The sequence below is a fragment of the Lampetra planeri genome, chromosome 11 (genome assembly GCF_965212315.1).
Source record: "Lampetra planeri chromosome 11, kcLamPlan1.2.h2, whole genome shotgun sequence".
Taxonomy (NCBI): Eukaryota; Metazoa; Chordata; class Hyperoartia; order Petromyzontiformes; family Petromyzontidae; genus Lampetra; species Lampetra planeri.
In genome coordinates, this window is record NC_136117.1 from 8,038,883 (window position 1) to 8,053,442 (window position 14,560).

General features: G+C 44.1%; 1 protein-coding gene across 1 annotated transcript in view; it reads left to right on the forward strand.

Annotated features, from left to right (window-relative positions):
• LOC144721261 (ephrin type-A receptor 4-like) overlaps positions 1–14,560 on the forward strand; it is a 60,362-nt gene that overhangs the window by 33,614 nt on the left and 12,188 nt on the right. Inside the window, exons 8-11 of the mRNA XM_078598753.1 lie at positions 1,230–1,335; positions 3,741–3,808; positions 4,805–4,930; positions 8,318–8,503. Coding sequence (XP_078454879.1) covers positions 1,230–1,335; positions 3,741–3,808; positions 4,805–4,930; positions 8,318–8,503 — 486 coding nt within the window. The remainder of the gene's footprint in view (positions 1–1,229; positions 1,336–3,740; positions 3,809–4,804; positions 4,931–8,317; positions 8,504–14,560) is intronic.

Below are 14,560 nucleotides of genomic sequence, written 5' to 3' on the forward strand. Positions count from 1 at the left end.
AATAATAAAAAATAAAACAAACGTCGTGAGAATTATTTTATTATGTTTTATTTATTATTATTTGATTATTTCCCTTCTACGTGACTTTACCGAAAGAACCAAGAAGAAGAATATGATCTGCTTGTCTGCCTGACGGGACTGTGTGCTTGTCTGTCTGTCTGTCTCCCTGTCTCCGGGTCCCTCTTCACCTCTCATCACCTTCTTTCCCATACTGTCTCTGTGCGTGTCTTTTTTTATACCAAGTCTGTCCATCTCAGTATCTATTTATCGCTCTTCATCTATCGTTTATTTTTCCTTTCTTCTCTGTGTTTTTACTGAGTTTGTGTATTTTTGTTTATTCCCTAAGATTATTTGCAAACTAACCTTCATGCACGAATTATTAACAGGAAAGGCAAACTCTTTTGGAGGTTGAATATAATTTTCGTAGACAAATCAGCCCCTCCAAATTTGTATTTTTAATGCAGAGAATTGTATGGCAGTTATGTAAACAATAGCAGTCCATCACAGTGGACATGATGCATCAAGGGCTGAACATTACTGTGTGCGTTCATGCAGCGCGTGGAGCAGTGGTGTAATTATAACGCACCTGGCTATCATCCTGGTGGCTGGGTTTTATTGCTGGCCATACACATCAGAGGCAGTGGGCAAAAAGAATACACGGTTGACCTCACCTTGGTGAACTAAAGCCTGAAATTTGTATGGTATTTTGAAGATCCGAAGTGCGGTGGCTGGGTATTTGCGGTGCTGGCTAAATCACTTTCTGATGTGGCACTTTGACCTTAATGGGCGCCCGCTAACAACGCTTGCCTTGACAGCCTGCGGCCTATAGTTCAATCAAATTTGTCACAGTGGAAAACACAGTTCGTAGTTTGAGGGTGGTGGATGACCTGAGAACAACAGCCTCTAGGTCAAGTCTAAAAAAAATGGTGTTTGAAAATTGTGTTTTTGGAATGAGCAGGCCTTCTAAAGTGGCTTTAAATATCCACCAACAAATTCACCTCTCTCTCCCACACCTCAAAAATACAAAAGTGCAGTCGAATAAACATAATAATAATGAATGAAAGTGCTACATAAAAATGGAAGAATTTTAATTTTGCTAGTTTTAAAATGGGTTTAAGCTCTCCTCTTTCTTGTAGACATTGATCACATGTTGCTGATCTCATTTAAGATAAATCTCTCGACTTTCAAAAGGAGTTGCTAACCTTTCTCCCGCCGCGTGTCTCCTGCAGCGAGCCCCCTGACAGGAGAAATGAAGGAGATCACCATCTTGGGGGCTTGTGTCTCCATGGTGATTTTGCTGCTCATATTCTTCATCGCCTGTTTCATCAGCGGAGGGTATGTGCCACATACCCACCGCCCGAACACTCCTTTACTTGAACCGCTGCCTTCATCCCCTTATCCCTCCAGCACTTTCCCCCATCTCTCTGTGTGTCTATGTGTGTATGTGGGGAGCGGCAGTGTAGTGGTTAGCGCGCTCCGCTGCGAACCTGGCGACCCGGGTTCGATTTGCGCTCACGGCCAACGCCGGTGACGATTATCTGAACCTGTCCTGGGCCTCCCCTAGGTCGACTCAGCCTCAAATGAGTACCTGGTGTGGTGTGTAAACATCGTCACTAGGGATACAAAGTCGGCCGGGCGTGGTGTTGGCCACCCACCCCCTCGTGTGCCGTGCTGGCCTTTATAGGTGCTCGCTAACACCACTTGCCCCAAAAGTCTCTTAAGGCTACACCGGGGATCTTTTTTAATCTTTGTGATTCAGCCATAAATGAATAGTTGCCAAGGTGTGCGAATATCAGCACTGGGGAGGCAAAGACAGCAGAGTGTATGTCATTCTGGCTTTGATATGTGCTCACTAACAGCACTTAGTCATGTGGTGGTGTGTAACGCTAAACAGCAGACCTTTGTCTTTGTGTGTGTGCGTGAGAAAACTAGCCGCACCACTCGATGCTCTTGAAACAGTCACGGACAGAGCTTGTTTGTTGCGGTTTTGTGGAACGTTCGCGAACGCCGCTTTCCGTGCGAAGCACATCGCGTAAAAAAAAAAAACACATAACCCACTGCATCATCGCGAGCTAAAACGTTTTTCCTCGAGCATTACCCTCCTTTGCACGGACTCGCAGAGGACCGCCATCGAAAGCGCTGCACCATCGGTCACAAACTCGGCAGACGCATCCTCGCCGCGCGTCAACTCTGTGGGAACTGCGGAGGCAATTTTGTGCCAGACAAATGAGGCCGCGGCTTTCACAATAGTGGGGCACTTCCATGCTTGTGTAAACAAGCAGTGAATGGCCCACTGCAGGCGAGGAGCTACATCTCTATTTGCTTATCTATTTATTCACTTGTTTGCGAAGTAACACATGTGGGAGGTCTTTTTTTTTCTTCCTGGGGATATGTTCCCAAGGAAATGTAGTGAAGTTTAAACAAGAGCAAGATTATCCGGGCTTCCTCTTCTAATCACACAGTGTGTGTGTGTAACCCAAAAAAGGCTCGCATATTTCAAACAGCACATTTACCACAAAGAGATAGGTTCATAATAACGGTGGTGTGTTTACTGAAACGTGGATTTGTTTTACATTTATATTTCATGTTAGCACGGTATTATATTCGTAGGATTGTTATATTTTCATGGTCCTTGTTTAAGAAGCCCAAACTTCTGAAGTTGGGGGAAGTCTTATTTCCATCAACTTTGTGACAAGGCATTAACTAGAAAAACGAATGCCCTTAAACATAAAGCGCTGCCCGAACATGATAGATTATATTAACAGCTGGATATTCACGTGAGACAGCTGAACCGATAGTGGCATTATTAATGTTCCTTGTATCAGTTGAAAAAAATGTGCCCCCGACCCCCTTCCTTCCATATAAACTAAATTGGCAATAATTTTCATCATGTCATCTCCAAAGATAAGAGCTACAGAGAACCGCAATGCAGTAAAACGTCCTGCAATTTACATTGCTGCTTGACTGGGATTAAACTGCGCTTTTAATATTATTATTTACTGCAAGTATCAGCCAAGAAGACATTTAGTGCCAATTCATAGTCAACCTTTAGCATTAAAGGCTTACGAATTGCAAAATCCATTGGATTGTCGTCTGCGAGAGTTCATTGGATTGAGAGTGTGAGCGCAAAAGGTTAAGATAGCTATTAAGCCATGCCATGCCGGCTTCATGCTTTTTCTGCATGCTTGCAGTACGACCCTGCTTCCACAGCTACTGCATTGTAGCTGCTTCCATTACGATGAAAGGAACTCGCTCCAAGCTGGAGTTTCCTGCCAGCATGGCAAAGCGGAAATAAATGAAGTAAGCGAGTGATGAATTATTTAATTGCTGGGGTGGTGACATGACCGAGCGAAAGACCATTCACTGCTTGTTGTGCAGAGGTTCAAGGTTCGAGCCCAGAGGCGCGAACCTGGACGTTAAACACCCCGTGATGTTATTCGAAATCGAGCAGGCTGTTGTGTGCCCAAGGATTGTTCCAAAATATTGCAAATCCGCAAGATTACTTGCACATTAGTCCATTGGGAAACGCATAGCAACAGCAACCCCATCTAGTGCGAACCTTGGAATGACTCACCTGGAAAAGAGTCTTGAGACTCAACGAGGCTTCACAGGGAAAATAAATGTAGGAGCATTAGTCGTAATAATATAATTGGCAATTGTGAAAAATGTTTTAGGAACAACGTTGCATTGGGCATTTTGGGTGAGAGGTTAAGAGCTGCAACTTTCCTCCTTCCCTTTAGACGTTGCCGACACACAAAAGGAGGCCACGTGCCAGACGAAGAGAAACTCAACTTCTGGAGTGGCCACAGTAAGTCCTTCGTACGCACAGGGTCCTGTCTAATACACGTGAACAGTTGGTGGAAACTCTGAACTAAAAACGTTGAGCACACGTGCACAAAAATGTAACTGGCACTGTACCGGTGTAAAGTATACCAAGATAATTGACAGTTTCATCATTGTGTTGATATAGCCTAAACATTGTGCTATGATTACAAAGATCACTTTTTTTGTTTGTTTCCTGAGCATGTTCGATGCAGCAGCAATTGACATCTCTGGCGGGTTTTCATCTAGCCAAGGAAACGTCATCGATTGGTTCAGACTTTTTTGTGGTCAAAGTTGCTTGTGTTAATATCATATAGGGTACAGTCTCTACGATAACCGCGGCTAATCTAGGATATGTTTGTATGTCTGGAGAAGTCCTCCTAGACTGCTCCACCAGTTTAAATTATAGATGAGTCATTTGAAAACATATACAATTTAGTTCATACGGAGGAGGTTGAAATTACCAAAAAAACACATTTCACCAAATTATTTGGCTGATTGGCATCTGCTGCTTTTCCATACTATGATTTGCAATGTCTCTGAACATGTTTTAAATTCATGCAATGAATAGGCATAAATTTACAACTTTGGTTTTCAACAGCATTTCCACATATAATATATGTAAATCAACACACTAGCCAACAACACTGCCTTAAAATAAAAAAAAAACATATAATCAGCAAAATTTATGGCAAAGCCATTCTTCATGTTTTATGTGCTATGAAGTAGAACAATCGCCCGGAACATTGTCAATTATATGTTTCACTTTTAAGACAGTGTAGTTGACGAGTGTGTGGAGTTTTAGTTTTTATTTGTGCACCACTGCCAATGCAGCATCACCAAAGAACGCATTTAAACTCCCCCATAAAAGTATAAACAGCTCAGCCGGACTTGAACGAAGCCAGCCATTCTCGTCGTGTGCCAACGCTCTGGCACTGTGACAGCCGAGTTGACGAGGACCCCCCTCTGTCTGCGCGAACAGTAAAACTGCGGAGGATAAAGACCTACGTGGACCCACACACGTATGAGGATCCCGCACAAGCCGTGCACGAGTTTGCCAAGGAGATCACCGTCTCGTGCATTTCCATCCAGAGGGTGGTGGGAGCTGGTAAGGCAACCAGGACTACATTCAAAAACAAATTCAGACCTTCATCAATCGACCGCTGGTTGAAGGTTTTTGTTTATTTATTGCTGTATCAGTCGTGGGGTTCTTTTGCCATACTTCACCACATTGGTCAGTGTAGGTTGGTGAAAAGGGGGTGGGTGGGTAGGGGGGGGGGGAGCCAGACCAGTTTGGACGTCAGTCGTCACCGATGTGAACAGTGGCCGGGAATCGAGCTCAGGGCTCTAGGTTCAGAGCGCAGCGCTTGCCACGACTGCGGACGCTTTACTGTCAGAGTTTTGGGGGTCCCCTCTTTGTGCATTGGCCTCCTTCCCTTCACTGATTTACCAGCACTCGTGCCCGAGATGCCCTATTGCTCCTCACTTTGGATGTTTAGTTAATGAGTTTTTCAAAAAATGGCAAGTCCTAATTATAAATCTAAATTCAAGTTAATACGAACAAAACTTTTAATGCCGGTACGCAACTGGCAGTAATGCACGCAGTTATGCCACGGCTTCAATGACCAATTTGCACGATAGGATGTATGGCAGTGCTGCAGTCTTGTACTCCAAGCAGTGTGTATACATTTTTTGGGGCCTCAAAAAATTCCGAGGCTTTGTACTGCACCCCCCACACCCGTCCCCGTATAAGGCCCCTGTGTCAATCCAACCCTGGACACAACACCTGCAGCCGTGACTCCTTCCACCTGGAGATCGCTGACACTGCTGGGACGTGTGTTTCTTACGAGTGTGGTGTACGTGTGCGTGCGTGTGCATAGAGTGCTAGTGTAGCGGTGAGCGCGCTGCGCTACGAACCCGGCGACCCGGGTTTGATTCCCGCTCATGGTAAACACTAGTGACGATAATTATCTGAACCCGTCCTGGCCCGCCCCTAGATCGACTCAACCTGAAATAAGTCCCCGGTATGGTGTGTAAACATCGTCACTGGGGAGACAAAGGCGGCCGGGCGTGGTGCTGACCACCCACCCCCTCGTGTGCTGTGCTGGCTTTCATAGGTGCTCTATAACAGCACTTGCCCAAACAGTCTGTTAAGGCTATACAGGAGATCTTTGCCTTCTGTTTGCAAAGGTATGTAAGATATAGGAAGTGGTGGGCTACTGATTAGCGCATTGTATTACAATCCTAGCAGCCTGGGTTTGATTTCAGAACACGGAAACAGAACAGGGGGCAATCGGTAACCAAACCAAGCCTAGCTCTATGCTAGGATTGACTTGGTTTAAATGTTTAGGTGCATAAATTACAAAACCAATAAAAATCCTCATCATGCACTGTTGTTGAGCATTGTCGGTAATTCAATAATTAGGCAGATTTAAAATATCAAATATTGTTTTCAAGTTTCTCAGTATTCAGGTCCAGGTGTATACATTAATAAACAAACATAAAATAGTGTAACATGCAAAACATGCTCTTGAAAAAGTTCCTTCATCTGCTTTTTGTTCATCTCACACAGTTTTTTTGGAAAAGAAAAATGCACATAATGTAATATTGGTCAAAATATGCTGATGCAGATCCCGAAACACGCAAAATATGTGCACACATCATCACTTGTGTGCACCGGAATTAATTATACTCAGCACACTTTATAAATGCCAAATAAAATACACGCATGACATCTCACGCTTAGATTTTATTAACACCACGAAGGATGGTCGCAATCACAGTCCTGTTGAGATGCTGATGTGTCACGGGGGGTCAGGGCTACCATGGTGAACTTGATTGTTACTGGACAGCTGCTGAAATGGGTGGATCATTACCTCACTCTCCTGCCTCCGTGTCACTCTAAGCGCTTGCGAAGAGAGGTGCTCGTTTTAGAATGAGTCAACCTCTGTAAAAAAAAAAATCTTGACCTAAAAAAAAGATGGATTTAATGCCAGTTCACTGAGCCAAGAGGGTATTTTGTAGCCGTAAAACATAAAAAATTAGGTTTAGACCACAAAATCCTTTCTTAAGATCATTGTTTAAAAAATTGCTCAATGAAAGTCAATGAGCCTTCCACTGGCTCTGGTACAGGGGTTTGAATTCTTTGTGAGTTCAGGGCTATGGCTTTTTTTATGAGAGTATCCTGGGGTGAAACCGGGGCATTAATCTGCCTCTGCGCAAGCCTTTGGGGCACTCTCTTTGCTGCCTTAACTGTTAACTTGTGCGACTAAAGGGATTATTGTGGGTTAACTTACCCGAGGTGGCCCATACCTAACCTTAACATTTACACTAGTGTGACACATCTCTTTGCAGTACCATTCACAAACAAATATCTCAACATACAGTCTATAAGTATTAATTCTAGATTTGAAGCTTTCGTGACTGCAAGGATTCATACTCTTAGGTCTTTTCGGTAAAGTCCCGTAGGTAAAAAAAAATAATATTATTTATTTTTAATACATATTTATTTGTATTAATGATCAATAAATAATATATAAATAAATATTGATATATATTTTTTAAAATAAATATTTATGTTTATTCATTTTTTATAAATAATAATAATATTTATTTTTTACCTACGTGACTTTACCCAAAATACCTAAGAGGAATATGAGTCTATAAAGTAGGCAGCAGCACTGGGTGCTCTGCACTATGAACTCGGTCATCTGAATATGATTCCCGACCATGTCTTACATCACTGGCCAGCGTGTTGTGTGGCCAAACAACCTTCCATGACCAACATGCCATGCGGAAGCCCTCATCCAGCAGCGAATTGACAAAGCGCTTTCAATCAAATCATCGCTGACGTGTATATATACTATTTCCCTGTTGGATAAAAACCCTTTTGTTTTTTCTTCGTCGCAACATGATATTGGTTGTGTTACCGTTAATTCACTTCTCATCCATCTCCCTCTTGGTCATCCGTTCAACAGTGTCCCCTTTCTTTGCTACCAGTCTGCTGCTAGTTTTTGGCCCATTGTTGTCCTCTGTGCCCAAGGCTATTTGCTTTGTGTAGCAGCCTGAGTGATGTCTTCGACACACACACATATGTTTGGGGGGTTACCAGAAAATGTAGTATGTGCTGCATGTATTTGCCTAATTAGTTATTTACTTAATGAGGCTGCATTCACGTCCAAAAATTAACTCATTGTTAGCTGGCCTCTCACCGTGTGCCCACTCAATACAACATATATATCACCTACTTTGCATACGAATTGTCCCTTTTATGCACGAAGCGCTCTTTAATCTCCATATGAATGCGTTCCTAAGTTATGTGTGAAAGGAGAAGATTGGGCAATGTATAGAGGCCTGCCCAGGCATGAGACTTGAGGCCTGCCGTCGAGAAACACGGGCGGCGAGGGGGGATTAACACTTACGCTTGATAATGCTCAGTTTAATTAACCATTTGCTGCTGTTAATTGAACCCCCCCCACCCCTGCATCGCTACCAGGAGAGTTTGGGGAGGTGTACAGCGGGGTCCTGCGCGTGCCGGGCCAGGCCGAGGCGCCGGTGGCCATCAAGACTCTGAAGGCCGGGTACAGCGAGAAGCAGCGCAGGGACTTCCTGAGCGAGGCCAGCATCATGGGCCAGTTTGAGCACCCGAGCATCATCCGCCTGGAAGGGGTCGTCACCAAGAGTGAGTCCACTAACAACAACAGCAGCAGCAGCAGCAAACGGCGCCTGTCGTCGCCAAAAATTACAATGACATCACTGCGGCGCTTGTGCCAGGCTAGTTGCACCTTGATGCCACGTGAAGTGTCGAAGAATTGCTGGTAGGAGGTCATGGGACAGACGCAGGTGTTATCGGTTAACTGACTGAGATGATTGGCTCATGCATCACCTGTGCTTCACACTGTCACCTGTGTTTTAGCCACCCGGCGATCTGCTCGGTATTGTGAGCATCGCTCCTCCACCCGACGTTGTTTTTGGAAGGCGATTGCCTCCATCTGCGCACTAGCATCCTTCACGAGCCTGCTTCACTGACAGATGAGCACATGCACACACGCGCAAATACCTGGCAAGTAACTACATACATGTGAATTGATTAAAATCAATAGGTGTGCTCGCGATATATTACGTGCACATATCTCACGCATGAGAAATTAATGATTTGAAAAAAATAATATTCAAGACTTCTTTGCGGTAACTCGAGATGCTACATTCATTGTTATATCAAAACAATAATTGATTCTTGAATCAAATCATGACCTAAGATTACAGAAATTCATCGAATCACAAGAGGGGTTCCGAATATACCGACACAAACGAATTATCTGTGATGTCATAGCACACATTCGAACAAGATCGCCAATGTACTGAGCCTTGAAAGTGGCTGGCATGTCACAAGAGAGGGTCAGGTGGCCAGGATTATGATACTTGGGGTTGCCCAGGACAGATTCAGATGCCGCTCTCCCCAGGGGGTGTGCTTGATGGCCTGGAACCTAGCCTGGTAGAAGCGCGGGAGATATCACCCCGCCACTTAGTGGCAACACAGGCGGTTGCTGTACGACTGGGAATTTTAATGAAGTGTGCAACCCGATGTGCCACTACTCCCCACCACAAATACAGTGTGCACGTGTACGCATGTGTACACAACACTGGTGGTGATGTTGTTGATGATGGTGGTGATGTTGTTGATGATGTTGATATTTTCGTTTCACGTACATTTTTCACGAAAACAATGCAAGTGATGGTACATTTCAACAAAGTTGCTTTAGTTCTCTGAGGAATTTGTTGCGCAAATTCATTACCGTGCGCTAGATGGGCAGAGTATGAATATCTTGTGAGTTTTAACGAAAGCAAAAAAACCCCAACAAATTGCCAATGCACTTCTAAGAATAGTGCCTCCTGCCCGTCTTCTGCTTGTTACACCGAGCGAAGAAAATTAAGCGTTGTTGTTCACTAACGGGGCGCTTGCATGCTAACAATGTCAATTAGCAAAGAAATGGTATTTGTTGTGCATAATTGGTCCCAAAAGAGTGCTGTTGAAGTTGTGTGGCTCCTCAACCAGTATATCGTGTCCAGGGTAGCTAAGGTCATTTTACTTATTACGAGGCACAAATTAGCTTTGGGAATGCACTTTGTGCAATATAGACATATTTTCACAGTCTATTATTTATTTGATTTACTCCATTAACATCTCTTGGGCTTCAAAGGAACATTTCGTTATTTCGTACGGCGTAAAATGAGTCGTGGTTCATGAAGTGCACCTTTTGTTCGCAATTATTGCGCTCAACCAGAGATTAGGCTTATTTATTGTTTCATCATCAGGCCAAGGAGGTCTGGCAAGAGCTATTACATTAAATTATCTCACAGTTGTCTTATTAGCAGGGATTGGCTGTCACAGTTGGCAACACTTATCTCTCTGTTCTGGAAGATGGATGCCGCACTTTACGCTGGGGATAAACTTTCAACAATGCTCAACGGGAGTTTGGGAGAATTCTGTTTGGGAGAACCCTCCCCCTCTCCCCCACCAATAGCTCGTTAAAATAGCATTTCCATTTGAGCAAATAGAACACTCCCGTTGGCCTTGATTACGCAAAAATTGTGACTCATTTCACACTCGCGGCTGTAGCAGCACACACTGTTTTTAAGCGTTCTCATGGAGAGAAAGATAAAAGGGTTCCCCATCATGATATCTTTTACATATACACAGTTACACACAAATATACACGCGTCTGTATCCAAATCCCCTTCATCCACACATTATCTTCACAAATATAAGATGTGCATCAAATGAAAGCTGCTGGTTTGCATCATGTGAAGACAAAAATCTATTGTGAGCGTCGTTTTTTGTTGTTGACAAAATCACCACTTCCTTGGACCTTTTAGGCATTACACAAAATATTAATATTTTTTTTGCCGCGATAGCAAAATCTTGCGATAATCCCTGGCGAGTGATAACGGCGAGTGGCGGGAAGTGACTGGCACGTGTCCTACGGAGCACAAAGTCAGTGCGTACATGTGCTAAGACACAAGCACGGAAATGCTCACACGACTTATACCACGACTGCGAGCAATAATTAGTTGAATGAATTGAAAAACAAATACATTCACAAGCAGTGTATTTAATAAGTGTGTGTGTTGCTGAAAGTGGTCTAAGCCACACCGGACCACGTTTAGGCTTTCTTACAATTCATCGAAGAAGCTCAGAGCAGTGGGAAACGTCCCTAGCCATTCTGCGCAGCTCCATTAAGTTCCGATTGGTCTAGCCTTTTCGAGTGTTCACCAAAAGATGAGTACAATGTACGTCTTGGCAAATTCAGTTATCGGTTGTGGTTTGAGCATTAAGTGAGTATGTTGGTTGAATAAAACAGAAAGATGGCTACGCTATGGATGGGAAAATGGTTTTGCGACTATAACTAAGAGCTGAATGGACCTGTGTGCATTACACACGACATACAATACACTCAACACGAACCTGGAATGTGGCTCCCAGTCACATATTGACGTCAGAACATCGACATTGAGTTTCTTCGCCTAAACCAAGGTCTTCCCTCTCCACGGTCTCAATTGCATCACCCTGAGAGGAATATGAATTACATGCAGCAGTTACAAAAATCCCCATTGGATATTCTTAAGGCCAAGTGGCTACCAATTTAAATGTAATGATACACTAATAACACGTTCAAGTGAGTTTTGTTGCTGGCGTACTCATTGTGCTGGTTCAGCACGCCTGCTCATTGATTCACAATGGACGCAGAAAGAATGCACGCTCTCGGTGCCCCAGTTAATATCGATGTGCATATTATTTATTTATTTACATTATTGGATACGATACAATTGAAACACAATATAGCGTCTCGATGAGACCATACATCGAGACTCTGTCCAGAAACACGAGGGCATATTTCGTTTTGTGAAAGAGGCAGCGAGAGGAAAAAGAGAGCTCATGATCCTAGACTTAAAGACGTGTAGGGAGTCAACACCACGAATGGGTGGGGGATGAGAGCTCGAGACAATGGTGGTAACAGAGGAATGAACGACCTCTCCCACTGAGTGAAGGTTGACAGAAACCCTCGGTTTCTGGAGCAGAAACTGTGTGGAGTGGAGCTCGAGTGAGATGAAAGGAGAGAGGTAGGGGGAGGGGCCAGTCCATAGATGATCTTGAAGATGGTGATTGTGATCTTGAAATTGATCCAATAATTAATTGGCAGCCAGTGGTGGGATTGGTGGGATTGGCACGGTGCTAGTGATAAGTCTGGCGTCGTTATTTTGGAGATGTGTGATTTGAGGAGGACATTGGGAAGAGCTTCAATGGTGAAGTCAGGGTGTGACGATGAGATGGAAGAGATTATCAGTGGCAGCTGGGATCAGGACTTGGTGAATGTGGGAGATATTGCATGAATGGAGGTATGAGGTCCTGCAGACTTGAGATGGTCACCGCATCACGCCCTTTGAGATGCGCTTCTGCGGCCGTGTGGAATGCTCTTACTTCTGCTATTAGCAAGCCACTGGAGCTATGCACTTTTAAATCTAGATTGAAAAATAACTTTTTTTCGATTTAAAGCTTTCGTGACTGCAGGGATTCATCTTCTTGGTTCTTTTGGTAAAGTCACGTAGAAGGGAAGTAATACAATAATAAGAATAAAACATAATAAAATAATTCTCACGACGCTTCGTCGTTGTGGCCCGAAACGTCGTGAGATTATTTTGATATGTTTTATCTTTATTATTTGATTACTTCCCTTCTACGTGACTTTACCGAAAGAACCAAGAAGATGAAAAATAACTGCTTTAGAACATCTTCTTGGTTCTTTCTGTTGATATGTAAACTCCTTTGTCAAGGCGCTCTTCTCCTCCCACCCAGCTTAAATATGCTGCCAAGCTTAGCAGTGTTCATTGGAGCGCTGTCTTTCTGACAGCTGTTTCTTCACCTGAGGATGGCTGCTTGTATTGTGGCCGAAACGTCGTGAGAATTTTATTATGTTCTATTTTATTATTTTATTATTTCCCTTCTACGTGACTTTTCCGAAAGAACCAAGAAGATGAATTCCTCCAGCCACGAAAGCTTTAAATCGTGTTTTAGAACAATTTAATGTGTTTAGTTTGCTGTCCTTCCCCCGCACCTCTGATTAGCACGGTTTGCCACGTGCAGTGAAAAAGAAGTTCAACATGTGCGTACATAAGTATGTATCAAAGAAGTTCAACATGTGCGTACATAAGTATGTATCAACATACATACTTATGTACGCACATGTTGAACTTCTTTTTCACTGCACGTGGCAAACCATGCTAATCGAAGGTGTGAGATGTGGGGACAGAACGAGAGCGTAGGATCAATGACACCTGCCAAGATTTTCCACACTATCGGCCAGTGTAACATCAGAGTTCAGTAGGAGCACACTCGAACCGGAGTCTCTCCCGAGAGTGAACTTTTTTGCTGATGAGTATAAGTTTTTGAAATGTTTAGCTGGAGGACGTTGAAACCCAATCCGAAATGAGAGTAATTCAAGGAAGAATGTGAGAGTGCATATTGTGGTCGGGGTCATGGGGTCGTTGGCGATGTAGAGCCGGTTGTCATCAGCGTGCAAACGCCGCTCTACATTACAACACGAGATGGTCTTGCAAAGAGGGAGGAGACGTAATGAGAAGAGCCGTGGGCTGAGAACGGAGCCTTGTGAGACATTGCAGGATGGGGGTTTGTGAATGTAGCATGCGCTTCTATTTTTAACAGCCCTCTTCCTGATTACGCTCCACCAGTTATTCTGCATAATCAAAGAGAATAGTGGCAGGTCTTGTGGAGAGAATAATGAAACTGTGAAATTAATCACGACTATTTTTAGCAGCTCTAAAGCACACCTGTGCTTAATTTATTAAACTTCTCTCTTTAAGGCAAGTATAGATCTTTGCTAAGAATATCTGATCACATATATGAACACAGCACACGAACCACCTGGCAGTAGCCACACTGCGATTTCTGGGCAAATTTACACCAGTAGTAGTTGGTATCTATTTACAATCATAATGCCAATTATTTACCAGAAGATACAATTTTTTTTAGTTTTGGTCCTGCATTGGGATGTTTGGAGAATACCACCCATGAGTGTTTGGCACGTTAGGACGAAACCAGAGGAACTGGTGAAAATCCACACAAGCCGAGGAACAATTTCTCAACACTGCCATCTCCTAGCCACCTCACACACGACCTGGCAAGCCTTGACGGTCACCCATCCAACGGTCATCCAGGCTCAACACTGCCTCGGCTTTCAGATCCCAGGTGCATTGCATATTTATGTGATTTTAGGTTTAAGCGTCGCCTTTGGTACACGAGAGATGATGTGGCCAACATCAGCAGTTTGGAGTGAATGACAGCCAGGAATGGTGCCTTTCCAGCCTTTATAGGCACTTACCAAAACAGTGCACTCAGCAGCAGTGTCTCCAGGATAAGCAGGGTATTTTTTATTTGCATGTGAGTCAGTGGCTGTACGTGTCATGGTGGGGAGCGGTAATGTCGCGGTTAGCTAGCTGCGAACCCGGTGACCCGAGTTCGATTCCTGCTCACGGCCAACACCAGTGACGATTATCTGAACCGGTCCTGGGCCTCCCCTAGGCCGACTCAGCCTCAAATGGGTACCAGGTGCGATGTGTAAACATCGCCACGAGGGAGACAAAGGCGGCCGGGCGTGGTGTTGGCCACCCACCCCCTCGTGTGCCGTGCCGGCCTTTATAGGTGCTCGCTAACAGCACTTGC